At 40.7% G+C, this 22,245-nt stretch overlaps 1 protein-coding gene across 1 annotated transcript in view; it reads right to left on the minus strand.

Moving 5' to 3' along the window:
- The window catches only part of ATP11A (ATPase phospholipid transporting 11A), a 131,179-nt gene extending 109,385 nt beyond the window's left edge, over positions 1-21,794 (minus strand). Inside the window, exon 1 of the mRNA XM_075137056.1 lies at positions 21,430-21,794. Coding sequence (XP_074993157.1) covers positions 21,430-21,468 — 39 coding nt within the window. The 5' untranslated portion in view covers positions 21,469-21,794. The remainder of the gene's footprint in view (positions 1-21,429) is intronic.
- Between the last annotated feature and the right edge of the window lie 451 nt (positions 21,795-22,245).

Genomic DNA, 22,245 nt, shown 5'->3' on the forward strand with positions numbered 1-22,245 from the left:
CTGCGGTTAGCTTACCTAATGGTAAACAGGCTTTGAAGGCAGCCCTGGACAGGAAGGCTCCTACATAAGATACAGGATTTTCCTCCAACCTGGAGAAAATAATGAGCCTTCCTATAAAAGAGCAAACTAATAGCAGAGCATGCTAAAAGAATTTCTAGAAGGAGGTCTCAAAATGCAGACAGGAAAGGACAGCAGAGAACTGCAAACATTTGCTTATAAAAGCCTCTTGAGCATGAAACCCAGGAAAAGAAACAGGTTTCTCAGAAGCTCAGACACAGAGGCAGGAAAACCCAAGTGTGGATTCAACCAGACACGAATCAGAAATTGGCTGTTTGTTTTGTTAAGCCATTTGCTTTTTCTGCAGTAGACATGGGAGGTATCATTAAAAAAACCGCACACAAAACAAAACCAAACACATTTTGTTATTTGGCAGAAAGACAAATTATTTCAGAAGCACAAGAATTGGTGCATTCAAATAAGGAAGACGGGAAGGGCTACTCAGAGGAGGAATATGGAGACTTGGAACTATGATGCATCTCTTTGGTCACATTTCGTTTCCTTCTCTGAACATCTATATCCTTGGTATCTACAGCACGCAATTTGTTTCCACAAAAATAGTTTTATATGTATATGTGTGTATACACATACATACACACACAGTATACAGTTATATCTTTATTCCCCCAAAAAGAGACAGCTCAAAATAAATTGTCAAGTCTATTCCATGGGATGTTTCAAAACACAAAAAAGTAAGTCCTGTAACTTTTTCCAGGTCCAGCAATATTAACATGCACACATCTGCTATCATGTCTTTCATTAAGGATATGGCATGCACAACAACCGCTAGAAAGTTAACTAGCAAGCTCTATTTCAGTCCCCCAAGAAACATCCAGAGTCGGCAGAAAGACTGCATACCACTGGCAAAAGTTGCTTTCATGCCTCTTCTATTGAAGGATTATCACCATGAAAAAGGTGAGTTCGATTTCATCATGTTTCTTGCATCTAATAATGTCCACCACTTAAATACACCCCACCACCACAATCTGAAGCAAACCACAGTACGTTTAAGACAAACCTAATGACTAATAAAAAAAGAAAACACAAAAACCTTTTTAATGTTGTTGTAACATATTCCATAGTATTCGTGTGTATTTATTAAGACAAGGTTATACTCTAAAATGTAAAAAAAAAAAAACCAAAACTCAATAGCAAGGATTTTATCTTCCTGTCTTACCTAAAACAGAATATAACAGGCTCATAAAACACAGTAACTACCAGCATTTTCAGAGGTGGTATTATACAATGTCTGTGCCTTGAACTACTGTTTTGAAAGCTTACTTCTACAGAAGTGGAAAACAAACAGCCAGATATATACACACACTCTAATGGCTTTAGAATGCATTTATTTAAAGGAAAACAAAGACAGTACTGCAATCCCACTGAGATGCAATATAAAGCAGGACCTTCATTTTTATGGAGCTTAACTTCCATGGGTGTACTTTGGATCTGTCATCCCCCATTTGCAAAAAAGTGAATTTGGATAATTTATGTTAGAAGTTGCTAGACACATTCATGTATTTTTAAAGAGAATAATGTGCTTTCACTCCAGACACCCTCAAACTTATAAAAGGCAACTTATATTCTTGTTTGGAGCATAATAAGCAAGAAAGAAAATGTCTGGGTTTCTTCCTAGTAGCTCGTATAGTGCTGTGTTTTGGATTTAGTACAAGAACAATGTTGATAGCAACAACTGAGACATCAGTGTGTTAACTAGTGCTTACACTAAGTCAAAGACTTTTCAGCTTCCCATGCTCTGCCAGGTGCACAAGAAGCTGGGAGGGGGCACAGCCAGGACAGCTGACCCAAACTGACCAAAGGGATATTCTATACCATATGACATCATGCTCAGTATATAAACTGGGGGCAGTCAGCCAGGGGGCAGCGATCACTGCTTGGGGACTGGCTGGGCATCCATCGGCAGGTGGTGAGCAACTGCATCACTTGTTTTTCCTGGGTTTTGTTCCTCTCTCTCTGTTTCCCTCTTCATTACAATTTATTATTATTTTTTTTATTATTATTTTTATTTTATTTCAAGTATTAAACTGTTGTTATCTCAACCCATGAGTTTTCTTACTTCTGCCCTTCCGATTCTCTCCCCCATCCCACCAGCGGAGGAGGTTGAGCGAGCGGCTGCATGGTGCTTAGTTGCAGGCTGGGGTTAAACCACAACAGGAAATTAATACTAGTACATAAAAGTAAATCCCAACATCAAAAGTAAACTGCAGAATTGAGGCATGAAAGCAAGCATGTTTAAGCTTTTTACTTAAGAAAGGATTATTCCTCTCAGGCACAGTCCTTATTTGTTTGCCAGGCAATCTTGCTCATTCTCTTTTTTTATGCTCTAAAAACTACAGTGGCTTCTCACCAGACCAAGATTACATTTAAAAGCCTACAGTGAGTTGGGTAAAGGCCATCTCAGTACACGTCTCCCACCACTAGCACAGACTCAGTTTTGAAATAAAGATTTATTATCCCTGAAGAGAGCTGCGGTCTGCAGAAGAAAAAAAAAAAGGAAGAAAACACCAAAAAAACCAAAAACAAACGCTTATGAAAATGGTAATGCTGAAAGGAAGCACATTCTCAGCAGACAGCTACCTCTTCAAATGGCTGGCCCTTGCTGTGAGAAGCAGGTAAGCTTCTACCTTCCTGAGGAGTCTTCACATTTCTCCTCAGTTTTGTCACTCTTCATTCCAAGCAACAGAAATGGAACAGTAATAGTGAGGAAGGGGAGAGGGGCCAGGTACCGGGTGTCTCAACCAATTAAACATCCAAGGGCTTGTGCTTCAAGCTTTGTGTCTCAGGACAGAGGGGTACCTACACTTTTTTTTCTCCTGTAACAACTTTGGTCTCCTTTACCTTATACACCTTACTATTTCTGTTCACTCCTTCCCTAGTCTCAACAAGTCTGCATACATTCCTTTTGCATTTGAACAAAGAGGAAAGGGTACTTTTCACATGTTCAGTTCCACGCTCAAAGCGTCAACCACACCTGCTTCACGTGCTTTCCCCTTCCACTGAAGTTGTAGTTATACCAATAATTGTCATCTTTAAATACTAGTAAGTCACAAGAGAAATTCATGTTCCCATGAGAGTTGATAGCCATGTCTACCATCTCAAAAAATAAATTTAAAAAAAAAAAACAGTTCCATTGTTAAGACTTTCAAGCAAACAGTTCATGCTTTTCAGAAAAAGGATTACAAAGCAAGCTTTCCTAAAATTGAATCAACTGAAGTATAGAGCAACAGGAGAATTTCCAACACCCAACTTTACTACAGATACCATCTTGGATGAAGATACATCACCCTCAGCCATAGAAGTGTGATTACTTAGATTGTTATCACACTTAAAACCCACCTACACCATTCATGTCTTAACTAAACTGAGACCATTAGTCTTGCCATCTATGTATCATAAACCAAACAAACCCAATCTCCTTATGTGCAGCATTTCATAAATAATTTAGAATGGCAATTTTATTTCCTTTAGATCAGGACTTCAGCCCATTGAGAACAAGAAATCTTTACTACTCTTATTAAATATTTACTATATGGCTGTTCTGGCATCATCACAAGAAACACTGCATACAAATGTTATGCATTAGAAAAATACAAAAGCTACATTTAAAACATTTAAAAGATGCTGGCAAGCAGACAATAGCTGGGAAATGCAAATAAAGCTGACAGCCTAACTTTCACTGCTGATTCTTTCCAGGACAAAAAGCAGCCACACAAGACAGCTTAACCCTTTGCTTTAAGGTCAACGTGCTTTAAGGTCAACATGCATCAAGTAGTTTTCCACAAAAATGGACATTCATCACTACCTGAAAAAAATTAAGTAAAAACATTTCTAGTGAAGCAAAAAGACAATCAACTGGTTTCCTCATACAGCTTTCCATCAGTGTATGTTATAAACTTAGAAAGGTCACAAGTGTTTACCAACTTCATGTATGCAATAAAAGTATATCTATCCCCCTCTGCCAGCAACATTTCTACCTTCAGAAAAGTAAACCTAACAAATGTAACTAGGAGTTTAACATCCACAAGACAACCCATAAGATGATGCAGAATGCAGGGGCCTTAAAGTAACACACTGCCTTCAGTATCCCATCCCCCGTCACCAAAGGAAAGCTTCAACATTATGTTAAATCTATCGGCTTAGACTGTTTCACCAAGCTTTTACATAGCAGTACTGGCAGCAGTCATATAACCATATCTCAAAGCAACGGGCACACAGCACAATTACGAGACCTAGCAATCCCATCGCAACTTTCAGATTTAAAAGCACAACTGCATATCCCAATCGACAGAGCTACAGTTTACACTGCAGCAATAACCACCACAATTGCTGGTTTCTGGCAGGACTCAGCACACACCGTAATGCAATGATTTTTTCAAGTGAGTCTCCAGTAAGAGGCCAAAGGAACATGCTTCCCTCAGCCACTTGCTCTCTATACAAAACTGTCAGAAGACAATATAAAGTATCACAATCTCCTGCAAAGCAGTGCTTGTAATAACGAGCTTCCAGATTTTAAATTTTGTTTGAAGTGAAGCAGTAGCACCTAGTGCCCTCACAAAAACTTTCCAACCTAAGCATCAGATCATTATTTAGATAAACAAAAATCTTCCAAAACAGACCTGGACAAGACCAAAATAATGCTGGCTGGGAATGTTTTCAGGTGATTCTCCCAGGTACAAAGCTTGCTTTCTGGCTAGTAGGCCAGACCAAAGTTTCAGGGCCTTCAGTCTCAGGACAGCAAGGCACCTATTTCAAAAGATGCCTTTATTTTCTAACCCCTTTCCTAGCAACAAGCAATCAGGCTGCAACACTGACCATTCCGCAATCCATTTCTCAGAGCAGAGAGTGAACACACTAACATTTCCACATTGTAAAGAATGAAGTAGCCCTGAGCTACCGTAAGCTAATCGCTACTGTGCTCAGCACCAGCTTTTAATCCTCTTTTACTGCTAGTCTGAATTGCCACTTTCAAATGCATCAATCAGACAGACACCCACTAAATTAGGAACTGTACTTCTTCCTAGCACAGCCTGCCAAGACAGCTGCACTGTTTTCTGTACTAATGATTTGAGAAGGTACTAAAATAAATTTTGGCACTGATGTCCACCAAAAGAAGGTACTCCCATCATTACTGGAGATGGCTAACACTGTGTTTTTCTTTTTAGTATGAGAGTCATGCAAAAATATATTTAGTGACCTAGTATGGCACAATCCTTTCAATCATATGCTTCAGCTCAGTTTGAGGGAGATAACAAAAGCACATTTTGTTGGCTGTAGTTTTCCAAGCACCAAAGGCAGTTAGATCTCCAAAGGAAGTGAGGGTCAATTTATCCCTCCTGCATAAGGCCCAGCACACAGCAACAGCTGATTTGGCTCAGCTGGGGATCAGATGACACAGATCAGACTGTTGGGAAAGACGGAGGCAATTTCTGTTAGGCTAGGAGAACTCATTTGGAGTTCACTATGCCATTTCCTGTAACTTCTCAAAAGGGATGCATATGAGAAGATAGACAAGCTAGGGAAAAGAACTGCAGACACCCTATTGGCCTAAGAATACAGGCTCAAGGAGGATAACTGTGGAAAAATGAACCAGGAGACCTGAGCAGAAAGAGACCTATAAGAAGGGCTTTTCAGAAGAGACAGGAACTATAGCAAGATTAGCTGAGGGGGCACTAAAGGGAAACTGAGACACTGGAATAGGATGCATCTGGGCTTAAAGACTAGTACTAATTATTCTGAGATAGTGCGCGGAAGAACAGAGCATCCTGAATCACCTGCATTGGAAGCAACGCCAAACAAACAGTGCTTTAGCAAGCCATGTGAGGCTGTGAGATACCATCCAGACCAAGAGTTGTATACTTTCTGGTATCGATTATAGCTAGAGCCCAGGCTCAGATTTTAAGCCTTTTCAGGAATGTTTCCATTGTTTTAAAGGGCTGCTGCAATCAGACTGCACACCCACAAACTGTGCAAGGTAAGACCAGATGTTTTAACACATTTGCTGATTGCTAAAATAAACATTTTTAGTGAAAAGCAACAGCTGGGTTGTTTTATGTAAATGGATGTAAAGGCTGAGCCCAGTATAGAACGAGTATCATTGATCCCTCAGAAGTCGTCTTCGAAAAGATAAAGAAAAATCTTCCTCCCGCAGTAGTCTGTCAAAGCTTCCATATCCTCTTTTAGAACCTGCATCTTTTAAGAGTGCATCCCACGATTTAAACCACTTAAGCTGGTAGATTCACTTTACCTTTTTTTTTTTTAAAGAGCAAACTCCAATCAGAAGCAGGAAAGCTGGCCTAATTTGCCAATTTAGTGGTCAAGTTCTAAATAAAAGTTCCAGCAAGCTTCAACTGACCACATAAGTGGAGAACAGAGAAGTATTTATAGCTTGTTCTCCCTCAGCCACCAGCTCAGAAACCACAGAAGGACACATTGCAACACATGACTTCAAGCACGTGATACCAAGTGTTCAAGCTTCTCTTTCAGCCAAGGACTCCCTCTCTTCTGTGGAATATTCTTTCACCTTCCTTCTCTCTCTTCTATTTTAAAACAGAGATAGAAACCCATGGCATTAACACACCCCAAACTATTTTAAGAAAACATGTCAGGTACACTGAGATCAAGGGGGTTTTACTTCCATACTTTCCTTCCAAACAGTCAAATAATCTTCAACACCTTTTTCACAACTTAAGGTCTGTCCTGGTTCCGGCTGGGACAGAGTTAACTTTCTTCCCAGTAGCTTTGGGGGGGGTGCTGTGTTTTGGGTTTGGTGTGAAAGGAGCGTTGATGGCCCATTGATGCTTTGGCTGTTGCTGGGTGGTGCTTGCACCGGGAGGGGGAGCACAGCCAGGGTGGTGGACCCAGCTGGCCAATGGGCTATTCTATACCATGTGACATCATGCTCAGTATAAAAACCAGGTCGGCGACACGCGGTCGGGGAGCAGTTGCCTTGTGCATCGCCTGCTTCGTATATTCTGTTATTGTTGTTGTTCTCATTGTTATTATTACTGTTCTACTTCGTTTTATTTCAATTATTAAACTGTTTTTATCTCAACCCGGGAGCTTTCCTACTTGTGCCCTCCCGATTCTCTCCCCCATCCCACCGGAGGGGGGGGTGAGCGAGCGGCTGTGTGGGGTTTATTTGCTGGCTGGAGTTAAACCACGACAAGGCCTCAGAACCTTTCCAGAACTCTTGTCAGCTCTTAACCCAGTAAGAAGTCCTTCAAGAACAGCTTACAGCCCATTATCGTGATCCAATTTTTTTTTATGGTAATGGCATTGAATATATGTCTGTTTATACAGACATCCAGAGCTGATGCTATTTTCTATCTTCTTTCTCTCATTCCCACACTCCCCAAACTGAACACACGTGTAGTTTCAACACCTACATGCAGCTCCAGAATAACTTCTCAAGAGCACATGCACCCACAGTCAGCGCTCCATGGTGACACAACTATCTTGTCGTGAAAGCTGAGACTGGCCAGCTTAACTCTCAAGGGCACAAGCATTTTCACACTTTTTGTTACTAACTGAAGTCTAGTAGCTTTTCTTTTCCAGTCTCTCAGGTCACACTTACACATCAGCAGCTTTCAAATTAAGTTATAGGCATGTAGCCTCTTTAGGCTCTAGGAGAAGAGTTCCCCATCCACAGCTCCCTACCCACCTAGCTACTCACTACCATCCTCTTTCAAAAAAGTTAGGGCTTCCTCAGGTATTATGAATATCTGAATTAAGGAATATGAATCAGTCAAGCTTAACACATTACTCAGCAGTTTGAGAAGACCCCCTCTTTTTTTTTAAAAAATGGAAAAAGGTTTCGGAATAGCCACACGAGCAATTAAAGCCAGTAGGGAGTGATGATCCGTAACTGGGTATAGGCTGACTGCAATAACTTTTCTTTAACTGGAACAACAGGAACCAGGAGAAGTACTTTAACCTGGTCAGGTCCACAGCTATTAAAGCCTCAGCTCCGCCTACAGTAGTTTTTACTGAGCAGATGTACACAGGGAAGTTGCTGTGAACCTCTTATTATGGCAATCTTAAAGCATGAATGAACAAATGCACCAAGCGGTATAATTACTGCTCAGAATAATAACCTGCGGAGTCTGCAGGTTATCAGATATTTAAATATTAATATTGCATATTTAAGATGATATGCAGCTTTATTCACAGAGCCTGTTTTAAACTAGGATATCTTATTATTACCATCTGCTCAGAGATGAAAAGATGACTGCAAAAGAGGCAAGAGAGTATTTTCTCCTTTAAATTAACATTAAACAGAAGTCAACAGTTCTTATTTTAGAATCAGAGTAATGCAGGTTAGAAGGATATCTCTCCAGATCATCTGGTCACTTTTTATGGAAAGAGTTAAAAAGCATGAAGAATTTTCAGCCTAGTCTGACATTAATAAATGTTTTGTTGCCCGTTTTAGAAATCCCAAGTTTAAATAATTATTTTCAGAACAAGTTAATTCTAAATATCCTTAGTGAAACAGATCATGTACACCTTGTCTTCATGCAGAGAAAACCTTGGTTTTTAAGCATTTGACACTGGCCTTCACACCAAACCGGAGAAACCTTCCTTTACCAGTCTCCCACAGTTGCCTGTGAAAGGGTTAAAGGTGCTACGGGCTTTCACAATCTTAACAAAGGATTCCTGTGCCAGCTAGCATCCTTATTTCAATAAAACATGTTTTAATATACACATGGGAGGAAATGCTAAGCATATAATGGCTGTTCCATTTTCCCTCAAGTCATTATGCTTCGATTGCACTTAGAACTTTGGGAAGGTCAAGCCATACGACATGCGAGTGCTACAAGAGTGCACATCACAGGGTTAGTTTAGGGAGGAAAGGCTGGAGTTATTTCCTGGTTGGTTGGTTTGTTTTTAAGTAACATTCCCCACAGTATGTAGTCCCCCAAATGCTTCTCCTCATTCCATAAATCTTAAGGCTTCCTGACATTTATATAAAGTGTTAACTCCCACCCCTCCCCCAATTACTCCTTTTCTGATGCCAGATGCTACCCACAAAACAAGCCAGTGTTCCATGGATGTCAGCCACTTGTCAAATCAGCCCTGACTCATCAGTCATTGCTCTGGGATGTTAGAAGCACTATCTAGAACCTCGGCACTCAGCAGCACTTTCCCTCACAGTGAAACTTGCTACTACTTCACCCATTTCAGCTTCAAACTCAGAGCATTCCTTTTTAGGAATGCACCCACATATATTCATTGCCCGATGACTGGCACTCCGAGTTTGGCACTGGGAGTGAAGTAAAACAGATGTCTCTGTCAACAAGCCAACAGCACATCCAAAAGAGAAGGGAAAAGAAAGAGCAAACCTGTCTCCACCGCCAGAGTCCCTTCTGACAGCTCTTACAAGATTACAAGAGCTATATGCTGCTGCATCAGCCTGCTTAACATTTCTGCTTTGGTCTTTTCTACATACTACGAGAAACTGAAGAGAAGTCCGGATCACACCTTTAATCAGTTTAAGGAAGAAGTGACATGATGCGGCTGCCTGCAGCCAGCAGCAGCGGCACAAACATGCTTTTCCACTCCTGTGCTGATCTAAACACCCAGCACCAGGCAGGAAGCTCCCTATGCTCGAGACTGGGGGCTGTAAAGACCACATTTCTGCTTTTCCCCCGCACATCTCCAAGACGCAGATATGAATTTGACAGTGAAGAGTGCAGTGGCACTTTTCACCCCTCATCATAATACTCTTCAAAGATCAGCTAAAAGCCACATAACCAAGCCGCCGCTATTCTGCAGCAAAAAGAAGTCATTACAAGCCTAATTAAGTGGTCTGACTGGGAGTAGAGGGAGAAGGCAAGAAGAAAAACCAATGCTACAGTCTTATTAGCCTTAAAGGTTTGGAAGAATTTGCAGTTCTCATTTAATGACTCAAGTACAACCATGACTCAACCAAACTTTGTTTGGCTTTTGTCATCATTTTTAACATGCAAAAAAGCAAATGCATATGTAAAAGCATCATTATTTTCAGTTTAAAATACCTTACAATTTGTTATAGGCAGGAAAATAGCAAAGGAATACTGATATTTTAATTCTACATGCCCAGCAGAAATCTAGCCTCAAGTCGTTTTTTTTAATATAATTTTTTAAAAACTTATTTTATATATATGCTGACATAAAAGCTCTTTGAACAAGTTACAGCAGATACCATTACAGAGTAAAAATGCTCAGGGTAACCTTTTCACTTCTTAGGAAGGAAGTCAGAGGCTTAAGAACCTTCCTTTAAGAAAAAGAGATAAGCCTTTCAAATTTGAGACTTCCTGGGCTGAAAGAGACAGAAGATGCAAAACCACAATCCAGATTGCCCTTTATAAATCTGTGTTCATACCTGTCCGTGTTCACTGTCCACTGCTTCACAAAAGCATGTGAAGCTTTCCTATTGCTTCTATGTCATTACAGCCATTAAGTATTGAAGTTTAACCTCCTTATGTCAGACAAAAACTTACAGCATCAAGAAGTTAACATATTCATGGATCATGTTAAAGTGATCATGCAGTTCAGGGCTGAGGACAGAGCTTTTTTCATTCTCCCTTCATTTCTTTCCTCCCAGTGCCAATACACAAGCATCTCCTACCAAATTAGGCCATCTGGTCACCTGACAACTGTAAATAGTAAACAGTCAGTTAACACTATTTAAGAGATTAACAATACTCCAGCATTCACAGATAAAGTTATGATAAACCCGTGGGTTAGTTTGGGGTTTTTTTTTATTTGTTTGGTTGGGTTTTTTTAATTTTAGAAGGTGAAAGAATTTTGTGGTTGTGCTCAATGACTGTCATTAAACAAAATTCTTATCTCAGCTTTAACCCACCTGCCCCCATACTCCCCACTAAGATATTACAGATCAGTCATATATTAAAGTGAATATATATCTATTGTACAGAGGATATACATTCCTGCAAAGAGCTTAAAGTCAATCAGAAAGAGTGGATTTGTTTAGAGCCCCTAAAACTGCTTTAGTTTAAGGTAATCAGGAATTGGTTGAAAATCTGGTACAAAAGGATAGAAATACTAACCATTCTTAAAAATGAGACAGTATAAGACATTTTAAAATCTATATATTGGATTTTAAACATTAACTTGGCAATGTTTGTAATATTTGAGGTTACCTGAGAAATCTTTGGGTTGTTTTTTTTTTTTTTAAAGGCTAGATGAACAAAAGGTTTTTATGACGGTTAAGGTTTCCAAAGTTCATACTGGTGGTCAGGAGGCTAGAATGTGAAAGATTTTTAAGATAACTCTTAAGATCAACACTTAATGTAATTCCACTGATAAATCAAAGAAAAGGAAACTACACATAATTCACTAGAAAGGAGTTGCAGCTACTCTGTAACACACATTTAACACCAATGAGTAACAACAGCATTTCAGTACATTCCATGTTTACAGAGAAAATGCTGAGCATTAAACTATGGAAAAGCACTAACATTAATCAATCAAAATCTGCTTAGAGTGTAAGGAGTCTTTTTGACCAAAGCAAAATGTCCAGCCTGAACTTATTTACATTATATTTCTGCTAACATCAGCATAGAAGTTAAAAATTCTTTTAGTTATGACCTGGTCAATAAACTGCCTTGAGCCTACCTTTGTAGTGTCCTCTCTCATACATATCATATTTCAGATAATGAAAGAGTCTGTTTCTACATAGGCACATTTTATAGTAAGATTAAATGGCAGCCTGGTTTTTAAGAGCTTTCATGGCAGTTAAAATTTAAATGTCTCCTCCCTAAGAAAAAAAAAAAATTGCAGAATAAGCAGGATGTCAACTTTCCCAACAACGTTTCCTCCACATTTGTTATACTCTACCCAAAACTCATCCAGTGATTGATATGTCATTTCTGTGACTCACCAGTAAAGTTTGATACTAGGCCCATCTATACAGCTAAAGTCAAAATGATAGCCTAAGAGGTACCAGGATTAAAACATCTGAAGATAGATGGCATGCAAAGGCATAGCGTCAAGCCAAAGCCATAGGCAAAGACAGCACATGTATTTTAACAGAAGATCAGAACTCTGCTTGAAGGGACCCGAGCGCCAAACACTCCACTCACTCAGGAAACGCTGTTCATGCCAGTCTGAGAAGTTACAGTTTGTTCGACTCCAAGTCACTTCATGAACAAGATGAAATAAATAGACTTCAGCTTTTTCTGGACCACCCTTCTTCAGGTGTATTACCATCCAAAAATAAGATTAGACTGAACTCTCTAGAGTAGTGTTCTGCAGGAAACAAAACTACAGAAACTATGATTATCAGTAAGCTACCTACAACTGCTAGGAATAAACTTACGATTGCAAGAGCAATTTCTCAGAGGCAAACGTCATTCAACTATCTTCTTTGTAGCTTCACAATGTACTATCCACACTTCACCGAAGTCAGTCAGCTCTATCATTTACAGGATGGATTTGGTAGCCAAACCTTCTCCAAAATACACACAGCCGTTTTTTCCCTCACATTAATCATTATACTGTCTTATGCACATCATATATACTATAATAGTAGTATTTTTCATGGTTTTATGTTGCAATGACCTCCTGACAAGTATAGCAGTTTAATGTTAGCTATCAAATGCCACTGCTGATTCAGATCCATCTCAAGAGACGCCACTTATAATATTCATTACAAGTAGCATAAAATAGTTATACAAGCACAGATAATGGATACTAGTGTTTGTACTTCGTTATAATCATTTGTGCTAACAACCCGTTAATAGTACTTTGAAAAGATGTGAACGGCTATGTAAAATGCGAAGCATGATCTGCAAGTTGCTAACGCAATTCAGGTTAACAGGAAATCCATTTCAGTTCATCTTCGTGTCTACTTCACAATGTAAATTAGAAGCACTAGAGACAAAAAAACTACTGGGTAAACAGTTCAATTCCTTCCCTCTCCCCAGTTCATCCACACAATTCTCTCCGGACAAGTACTTCATACACAAAGTTTCTTTTTCTGCATATAACTATTCTGATTATTAACATTAATTTTGCAAAACTTTACTGGCGCATCAGCAGATGTGCTTTTCAGAGGATTTCACAACATCTTATCTTAGTGGCGAAGTAGAGGAAGAGCCTAATTGTCCTTAATCCTCTATTTAAACTAGGTTAGATGAAATCCTCTTTTGACTTAAGCAAAGAGATTAGTCAATGCCACCAGGAAAAAGAAACGCTATTCCCCCCTCATCCTACCCCATATCTAGGTGAGTTTAATAATTAATGAAGGAAACAAGTTAAGAAGTCTCCCATTTCAAAAAGGGAAATTAGTCTACAGGGAAGAGCAGAATAAATGAAAAAGCGTACCTACGAAACCTCCAAATTCTTAAGCTTTCATGCTTGTAGTAACTACCATGATAACATAAATAAGAACAAGCATCCCAGAACAGAGTTTCACAGTACACCTCAGTAACCAGAAGAGCTAGTATGAAGCTTTTTTTTTTTTTTAAAATACCAATACACATCTGGATCCCTGGTAAATCTTGGTGTAAGTCTTGACATTGCCAAATGAAGTGCATACAGTTTCAGGAAGTACACGTGCACACATCTGCACAAGAATGCACATGCATGTATGCAGATCGAGGAATAAAGGGGGAAATCAGGGGCAGCAGAAGGAGAAGCAGGGTAGAACACTGTTAAATAACAAGAAAAAAACCAACCCTAAGACACTGTCATTATAGGCTTATGTCCACACCCAGTTTTCTTACTGTGACATAGTAATTTTATTACCTGAAAGCATTAAACTACCCTTACAACTTCTCTCTATGGAAGAGGCTGGGTAATACTCTCATCCCTGTCCTAAGGAAAGATGAATGCTCAGAGAAATTAACATCCAGATCCGCAAAGATATTTACATGCCTTATCAGCCTGTGGTCTTCTGTGATGTTCCAAACAAACTCCTCAGCTACTGGCTCATCTCATCAGTCTCCTAGAATAATCCAGGCTAGGCTGCCACTTTCTTCCTCAAAAGAGTGCATTTTTAATATAGCATCACAAATACTCAACACTTACGAAATTAAAATCAAAGTTAAATTGAAAAAAAAAAAAAAACCCAACACTTTTCATGATGACTCGGAGCATGTTTGTACCACAGGCTTCTCTGAGTCATTACTGTGAGGGAATAAAAAAAAACAACTGGTGTCTGTATGATACAGAAAAAGAATCCTTGGTTTGCCTTGTCTACCTGCAGCTGTTGCCATGGCAATTACAGCAGAGAAGATAATAGCATTCCAGTGTCATTCTGCCTCATAGCTCAGGATGAAATTCAACTGAAATACCCCTTGACAAGTATACAGATAGAAATACTACATTATTTTGTGTAATGGTAAACCAGTAGAATAAGAAGCATTATTCTGGAAAACTATAATTTGACTAAAAGACTTACATGAGGAGAGGGAGGCTATTTTGTTTAAAAAAAAAAAACAGTAAAGTTGAATCCAGTTGCATAACAGGTGTTAAAACATCTGCTCAGTGTTTTCCATGGCACAGTTTTCTCTTGGTTTCCTCTCCCTGCCACACCTGCACATGACACAGAGGAGGCATCTCACCATCAATCAGGTTGCAGCTTCTCAAAAAACACAACTGTTTTCTAGTTGCACTTAAACCTCGTTAGATTAAACAAGTTTATTATCCCCATCTCAACAGCACAAACAGTAGCCAGCTATGATATTTGTGGAACATTTTACCTGTCAGCCCAGTTACTGTTTTCTAAGTGTTTCAGATTTAAAAAGCAGACTCATTAGAAAATCCCATTCCACCTTGCCACTTTTCTTGTTTCAATTACTATTGTATGACAGGAGCAAAGAATGAATGAGAAACGGTGATCAGAGATGTTAAGCTATAAATGTGCTATGTTGTACCTTGCCCTCTTCCATTCCCAAAAATGATTTTGAAAAGGCTTCCTGCTTTCAGTATTGATACTCTGTGGTGCTTTAGAAAAGGCATAAAAGCAGAACTATATTAAATATTTAAAAAAAAGAAAATAAAGAAACATGCTATCAAAAGACAAAAGCAACTATGCAGTTCTCATCTCAGAAGAGACAAGTATTTTTGATGCTAAAAATGGCAAGGTTAAAAGTTCTTGATCTATTTTAAGTCACAAATACTTCTACAATTTAGATGCTCCAAAAGCAATGTTTTCTACTATCAGAGAGCATCTGATGAGTGCAGATGAGCAATATTTTGTAGTCAATAGCAACCAGCTTGTAATACCTACTCTGGCTTCCTGTGAGCTGCTTTATATACACAATGTCCTACTTTCATTTGTTTATTCTCAAAAGAAAAAGGAAATAATGTTTTTCTTGTGTAAATTATCTAACTGATGGTGTGGGGGGTGGGGAAAAACAAAGTCCATGCAATTCTCCATGTTTATTGCCCCTCAGCAATAAACAAATGATGGGGGAAGGGAGAGCATCTACGATTTTTTTTGAGCCTCGGATTATACTGAAAAATCTTAAGAGCACATTACAAAACCAGAATGAACACAGCAAGAGTCACTTCTAGTACACAAAAGCTAGTTAAATATGCAGAAGTGCCAAATCCTGCCAGCCACACTCAATGTTCAGCAGAATTAACTTCCGAGGTAAGTAAAGATTTCAAACTTTGCCTTCTTTAAATGACGGGCTGAAAAGTATGCAGGCAGCACACCATGTAGACTCTCTCTCCCACACACGCCCTAAAAAAAAGGCAGTTAGGAGAATAACAAAGCAATGGTGCTTGTGGAAACAGGAATTCAGAAGCTACCCATGCTGTTAGATGCGCTCTGTCACACCTTCCACACCAGAAAGAACTGGTACCCACAGCGAAGCAGATGTGAGGTTTCAAGAAAACATTGTGACACACTGACTTCCACAAGAGATAATAAAAACGCATTACATACCAGGTATAGACACAAGCACTTTAGAAATGCAAGTTACCAACTGCTGACATGTGAATATAGGGATAGCCCCTATTGAGAACACCTTTTGTACAGTCAGGACAGTTTGCAGACAAAGAGTCAGTATATAAACACATTTACATGACATTTTAAACAGTTTAAGATTTTGTCAAATTATATCCCTGGAATTAAAAAAAAAAAACAACCCACAAACACACAACACACCAAACCACAAACCTTTTGACTTACAATAAGTGACAGCTAGGAAGAAAACGGTGTTTATTTTAACAGGCACCCTGACTAGGAAATATTTAGACAGTACTAGCTTGATACCAGTCTGCCAGGGTGCAAAGAGAGATGAATGACTACAAGCAAAAGCAAGAACCAGAATGCAAGATTACCCTCATATGTATTAACTGAACTTAGATTAAAAATAGCAGGTCATCTGAAACGCTTGATAAATGCACTGTCATTTTAGACACAAATAATTCCAAAGCACCGAGGCTTACAATTTCTCCAACTTTCAGGGCAAAGCAGGTTACCAGCCTTTGCTGTATCAAAACTAGATAAATGGAAAAAACCCTGAAGCTCAATGTTCATTTATTTCTACTAAGAACACATACACAAGTAAAATACTTAGGAAATCTAATTAGAAAAAGGTTTTAGAATTATACTGCCAACAGAAACAATAAAATTGTCTAAACCGATGACCAAAAGCCACAGGCTGCCATGAAATTTAGCAGAGAACTTGCTAAAACCCCCCTAACATAACTTCCTGATTAGGCTAGTCAATCACCTTCTCAAACTATGATTAAAGTTCACCCACATCTATAAAAGTTAAAAGTAAAGCATCCATTTGTAAACCCATTTATTCCAACCTCCCAAAAAAAGATTTTTCAGAAATATCTGCAGAACTAATAGGCCAGAAGCTTCCCAGAGGCCAGAGCTGTAATAAATCACTGTTCCTTCTGGTAGTGCATCTTATCTGCTGCTATAGACACTTACAGATATTTACACAGGCAACAAATACTTAACATCCATATTTGTAATCCTGAAGTAATAGGAGAACATGAAAGAGGAGAAGCAATAAAGTGGCAGGATCTCTAAATATACTACATAATACAGTCAAAACTGTTCAGTAATACAGATCTCTGACCCAGTAGTATTTACTGTACAACCCAAAGCGATCAACCTGGGCAGGAGCATTTACTGATGAGGGCCAGCTGTCTTACAAATACAGAACAGACTGTCACCATAGGCTGCAAGATGTTTAGCAGCCATTTAGTGTCCAAACAAACATATGCTGAAGAGTGCCTTTTTTCTAGATTGCCCAGATATATTCAAATCCACAATTTTCAGGAATATCCAAATCCACATTCAACCATAAACAGCCATCGTGAATATACAAAAGACATATGCATATGTTTTATTAAGGAAAGTAAATGTTCATTTTATGAAAGATAAGATGTCATCAAGAGTTGTTTTAAGATTATTAGCCATCTCTTGACTATAAAGAGGAAGAACTTCAGAAGTTCCAAGATCAGCAAGAAATAAGTTACCAGAGAAAACTAATGCAACTGCAGTTATGCAGGCAAAACACATTGCTTAATGATATCCATACAGTGTCCCAAATAACCTAACTATAAAACAGAAGCTAATCTTGTATGCACACGGTTTTAATTATCACTGTATGTTTGTTTTTTCCCTAAATAGTGTACTGCTTAATATTAAGCTAACAAGTTCCTCTCATTACTGAGCACACAGCAAGCTCTGCATGACACTTACAGGACAGTACACACTAATTCTGTATTCTCAGGCTGTGAGGCTGCCCTCCCCAGGGTAGCACACATGCTCTGGGGAATGCACAAACAATCCAAGGAGAAGACAGAGAAGCATTTTGTCTGATGCAAAAGCAACATCCAGAAAAAGAGGTTATTTTTTAATAGAGTATGTGACAAACAGTATATCCCCCAAGACAATTTTCATACTACCACCACCACACAGCTATTATTTCCATTATTTGGGAAATTAAATTAAACAATACAGTTGTCAAAATTTATCTTGTTGTAGAAGGGTTAATCAGATTCTGTGGTTCCACATAGTGGAAAAGCTGTATATAAAGATGTTTCTATTTCATTACTTAAAGGTACCTCTACTATAGCTCATACAGTTTGAAGCAGTAAAATATATAGAATAATCTTATTAGACACAATTAAGAAAAGTTACATTGCTGTATTCCAGCTTGAGGGATCACAAAGCATTTAGAATACTACACTGAACTTCATGTCAACTGCACGGCAGTGAAACAAACACGTTTTATGTAGAAAGTTTTTCTTTACCAACAGTCCTATAAATTGTGTATGGCTGCAGTAAGGTAAAGGGAATAAAAGCTCAAGTGAAAACAAAACAAGCAAAAAAAAAATAAATTTGCAGGATGGATATCAAGAAGCAGAACAACAGAATGTCAAATTAGAAATTTAGTAAGAGAAAGACATCACTGCCTCTGTCCTTCTAAGAAGCTATACACCATCTCTTGGTGAAGAGATATGAACTACAATATGACTAGCATGCTGAACACGTATCTTATTCAACTCATGTCGCTGAACTGTTCCAATGCCTGGAAGATATAAAGATGACACTCAATGCAGGTAAAACAGCAGACAAATATTTGAAAATGCTAACCAGGAAACTGACTTCAACTTGAACTGACAGATCCTAGTCATCATTATGCTTCCATAGGGCCTTGGAGATATGTGCTATTTTGCATTGCTTCAGGACAGTGACTGCAATAACAGTAAAGGAAAGGGGAATGGGCGGACTTTCACAGTCAAGACAAGAACCCTGGTATTTAACTTATGCCTTCATGTCCTACAACATATAGCACGGGGAAAGAAAACAAATCACGTGGAACTCTTAGAAACCATCCTATTAGAAGTCTCCATTAGTACAATGCATAGCAACTGTTGTACCATGTACCAAAATCATACCATACCACTGGTAAGAGCTTCCAGCTACCTCAACAATATCTCCAGCCTGCATCAGCCAGGGTTCTCAGGATAATCCAGAGACCAGCCTGCTCTGGGAAGGACCTGCAGGTAAACAAGTCCAGAACACAACCTGCAGAACAAAAATTTGTAGTTCTACAAACCTCAATCATTGAATAGTTTCTGTATAGATTTTAACTAAACTAAGCTTGACCTTACTTTGATACAAGCACAAGATGTACCTATCCTCTCTGACTCTCCTGCAGAAGTGTCACTGCCTTGTCTCCCTTATTAAAAGCAGCTTGGAAAGAGGCAAGCATATCTACACTTGTGAGGCATAGCTGGTGTGTATAGAGCTTGGGTGAACAACTATGGAGCGATACTGCTAACATGTGCATCTGCTACTCACGTACAGCAGTCAGTTTCAGGCCCAGCATTCAAACTATTAATTTTCTTTTTCACTGCTGTAGCTGTACAAAAACAGTTGAACCATGGAGATAAAAAAAAAAAAGAAAACACACAACACACACAGGCATCAGCTTGCCAGATCTTAATGGCCTTACTGAAATGATGAACACAAATTTACTTTCAGCAGCTTTTTTCAAAATAATCTTTCCTTGGAAGAAAGGATTCAAAATTAAGAAACTGAAGGAATGCAAAAGAACAAGAAGCAACAGGTGAAAATACACAAGGCAGCCTGGAACAGCTAGACAATTATCTAGACATAGCCTATTGGCATACATACAATACAGAAAGTAGTGTGATCTAGGAAATAGGAACACTTCCTCACATGGGATATAATAATGTTTGATTTAGCTTTTGAAGTGCACTCTCATAAGCAGTGCAGCAGGGTGATGACAGTTCACAACTTAAAAGCCCCAGTGCCTTATTTTCAACATACTGCCTTCTCACATACACCTTCATCTTTTAAAATAACTACTACAGTTACTCTCAAGCCTGTTTCTTTCCTATTTGATGCTTAAGCCTACTTTGAAAGAGAGGTTAGCAACAATTTTATGCAGATTGAGAGACCGCAGTATGCTCTGTGTACAATGAATGTGCTATTTGTACAGGCCCCAGATGTGAGCACACAAACACATAAAAAAAAAATTTAACCTGAATCCAACAGTTAGATCAGTACTGACAGATCACTACATCCAATCTGATCCTGCCTGCTTCCAAACAGAGCTCAGCACAGTTCACCTGAGCTTTGCATATCCATGGAGACTACTGCTTCTCTTATAACTCATTATGTTTTGAGTATTCTCCTCCTTCCTTCAGGGCCACTTTCTAAGGATCCATATACACATAGCTGCTTTCAGAACTCACCTCATCCCACATAACACCCTATTGTAAACAGGAAAAAAAAATCCAGTCATTTTTCACCTCTGCTATTTTTCCTTGTTCATACTTAAACAAGAAAGACTTCAGTCTGTATTATATGGAGATGGCTCTTGACATGCACAAAACTAAGTGTATTTACTTTTGCTTGGTCAGAGCATGAAAGTTTCCTCACTTACAGTACTTTCTGCATGGGAGGAAAAGCCATATGTATTTGGAAATCTCAATTATCTCTCCTCATCCTTTTAAAATTTCTTCTACACCCAAAAGCAGAAGTTTGCAGTTTCCTGGTATTGGTGCCCCCAACCCTTGTATTGTATAACCCCGCACTTACTGGCATTCCGCCAATTTACTAAAACAATTATCCTGAACATTTGTTAGGGGTCAATGAAACCGGATTCGCATTCACTGACGCACCTCAACCTACACTTAAATCCACTCTAATGCGCTACTGATTTGCTCTTTCAGACGGTATGGGTGAGGGAAAACATGCTGACCAACAAGTAAGATCAACTTTCTTTCCCCGAAGTACACCACACCGTTTGAATCTTACCATGCATTAAAAACCTTAAGACTATTCTGACCATTCGTCAGTGTATTTAAATTGGACAACTCCACAAAACGCAGCTTGACGGAAACAATGTAACAAGGAGAAAGAAGAAGAAAAAAAAATCTGCCCCAATAACTACGTTTCTCAGCACACTGTAAATCACAGTGCTTTGAACTTAGGTCAACCCGTTCTGGTTTAGCGAAGGACAGCCCCGCACCCAGCTATCCTGGGAGAGGGCTGCAGGGAACCCATTAACAACCGCTGCACAGAGAGAACGACGGGCAGCGGCCCCCAAGGCTCCCCTGCCCGCTGTGCGAGTCACGGGACCGCCGAACCCCTGACCGAGACCTTCCTGCGAGCCGGGGGCCACAGCGCGATGCAGCTACCCCGCAGAGATTCGCACGGCTCCCCGTTGCTTGCAGCCTCGCAGCTTCCCCTCCGCCTCACCGGGCGGCGGGGGCTCTCCCAGCCGCTGGGGTACGAGCTGCAGACGTGAGGGGAAGCCCCGGAGAGAGCTTCCTCAGAGGCGGCTCTGGGGTTGGCGGGGCCCCGCCGGGACGGGCCCAGCCGGCGGTACTCACGTATCGGCTCACGAGGGTCCGGAGAAGGCTGCAATCCATGGCGGGCGGGCGGCCGCCGCTGCCCGGGCACTCAGGACCGCGCCGCCGGGTGCTCGCCGATGCCGCCGGGCTCCCTGGCTCGCCTCACTTTCCACATGCAGGGAACCGCGCTCGCCCCGCCAGACCGCTGTTAGCCCAGCCCGACGCTCGCCGCCGTCCCCGGCTATACCATGTGCTCGCCGCCGCCGCTGCGGCGCGGCGCTTTGTGGCCCTTCATGCCCCCCTACCGTCGCCGCCGCCACAGCACTTTCGCGTAGGGGAGGCGGAGAGGAAAACCGCCGCCAACCGCTGCCGAGTCGGCCGGCTCCAGTCCCCCGCTCCGCTCTACCCGCCCCACGCGGGCCGCCCAGGGCTTTATCCGGCGGGCGGGCGGGGGAGGGAGGGCCACCCCCGCGCCGCTCCCCCTCACGCGCGCGAACCCGCCCGGTACCGGCCCGGCCCTAGCCCGGCTCGCGCCGCTCCCGCTTTGATCTCGTCGGGCGGCCCCGGCAGCTCACGTCACGCGGGGAGGGCGGGCATGCGCGCACCGACGCCGGCACCCCCTCCCCCTCCTTTTTGCACACACACAGGCGTCGCGCGGAGCGGCTGAGCCGCGTGTTCTGGTGCCCGCCGCCGGTAACGGCGGTCAACGGCTCCCCGGCTGGGGGTGAGCGGAGGGGGCACGTAAAGCCTGTCGGGAGGAGAAAAGCATTTAAAAACCTCTTTCCCTCTCCTCCCCACTTCCACCTGCCCCCAGTGCTCTCTCCCCCACCCCCCCCGCCCCGCTGTGGAGCGGGA

Source organism: Calonectris borealis, chromosome 1 (genome assembly GCF_964195595.1).
Source record: "Calonectris borealis chromosome 1, bCalBor7.hap1.2, whole genome shotgun sequence".
Lineage (NCBI taxonomy): Eukaryota > Metazoa > Chordata > Aves > Procellariiformes > Procellariidae > Calonectris > Calonectris borealis.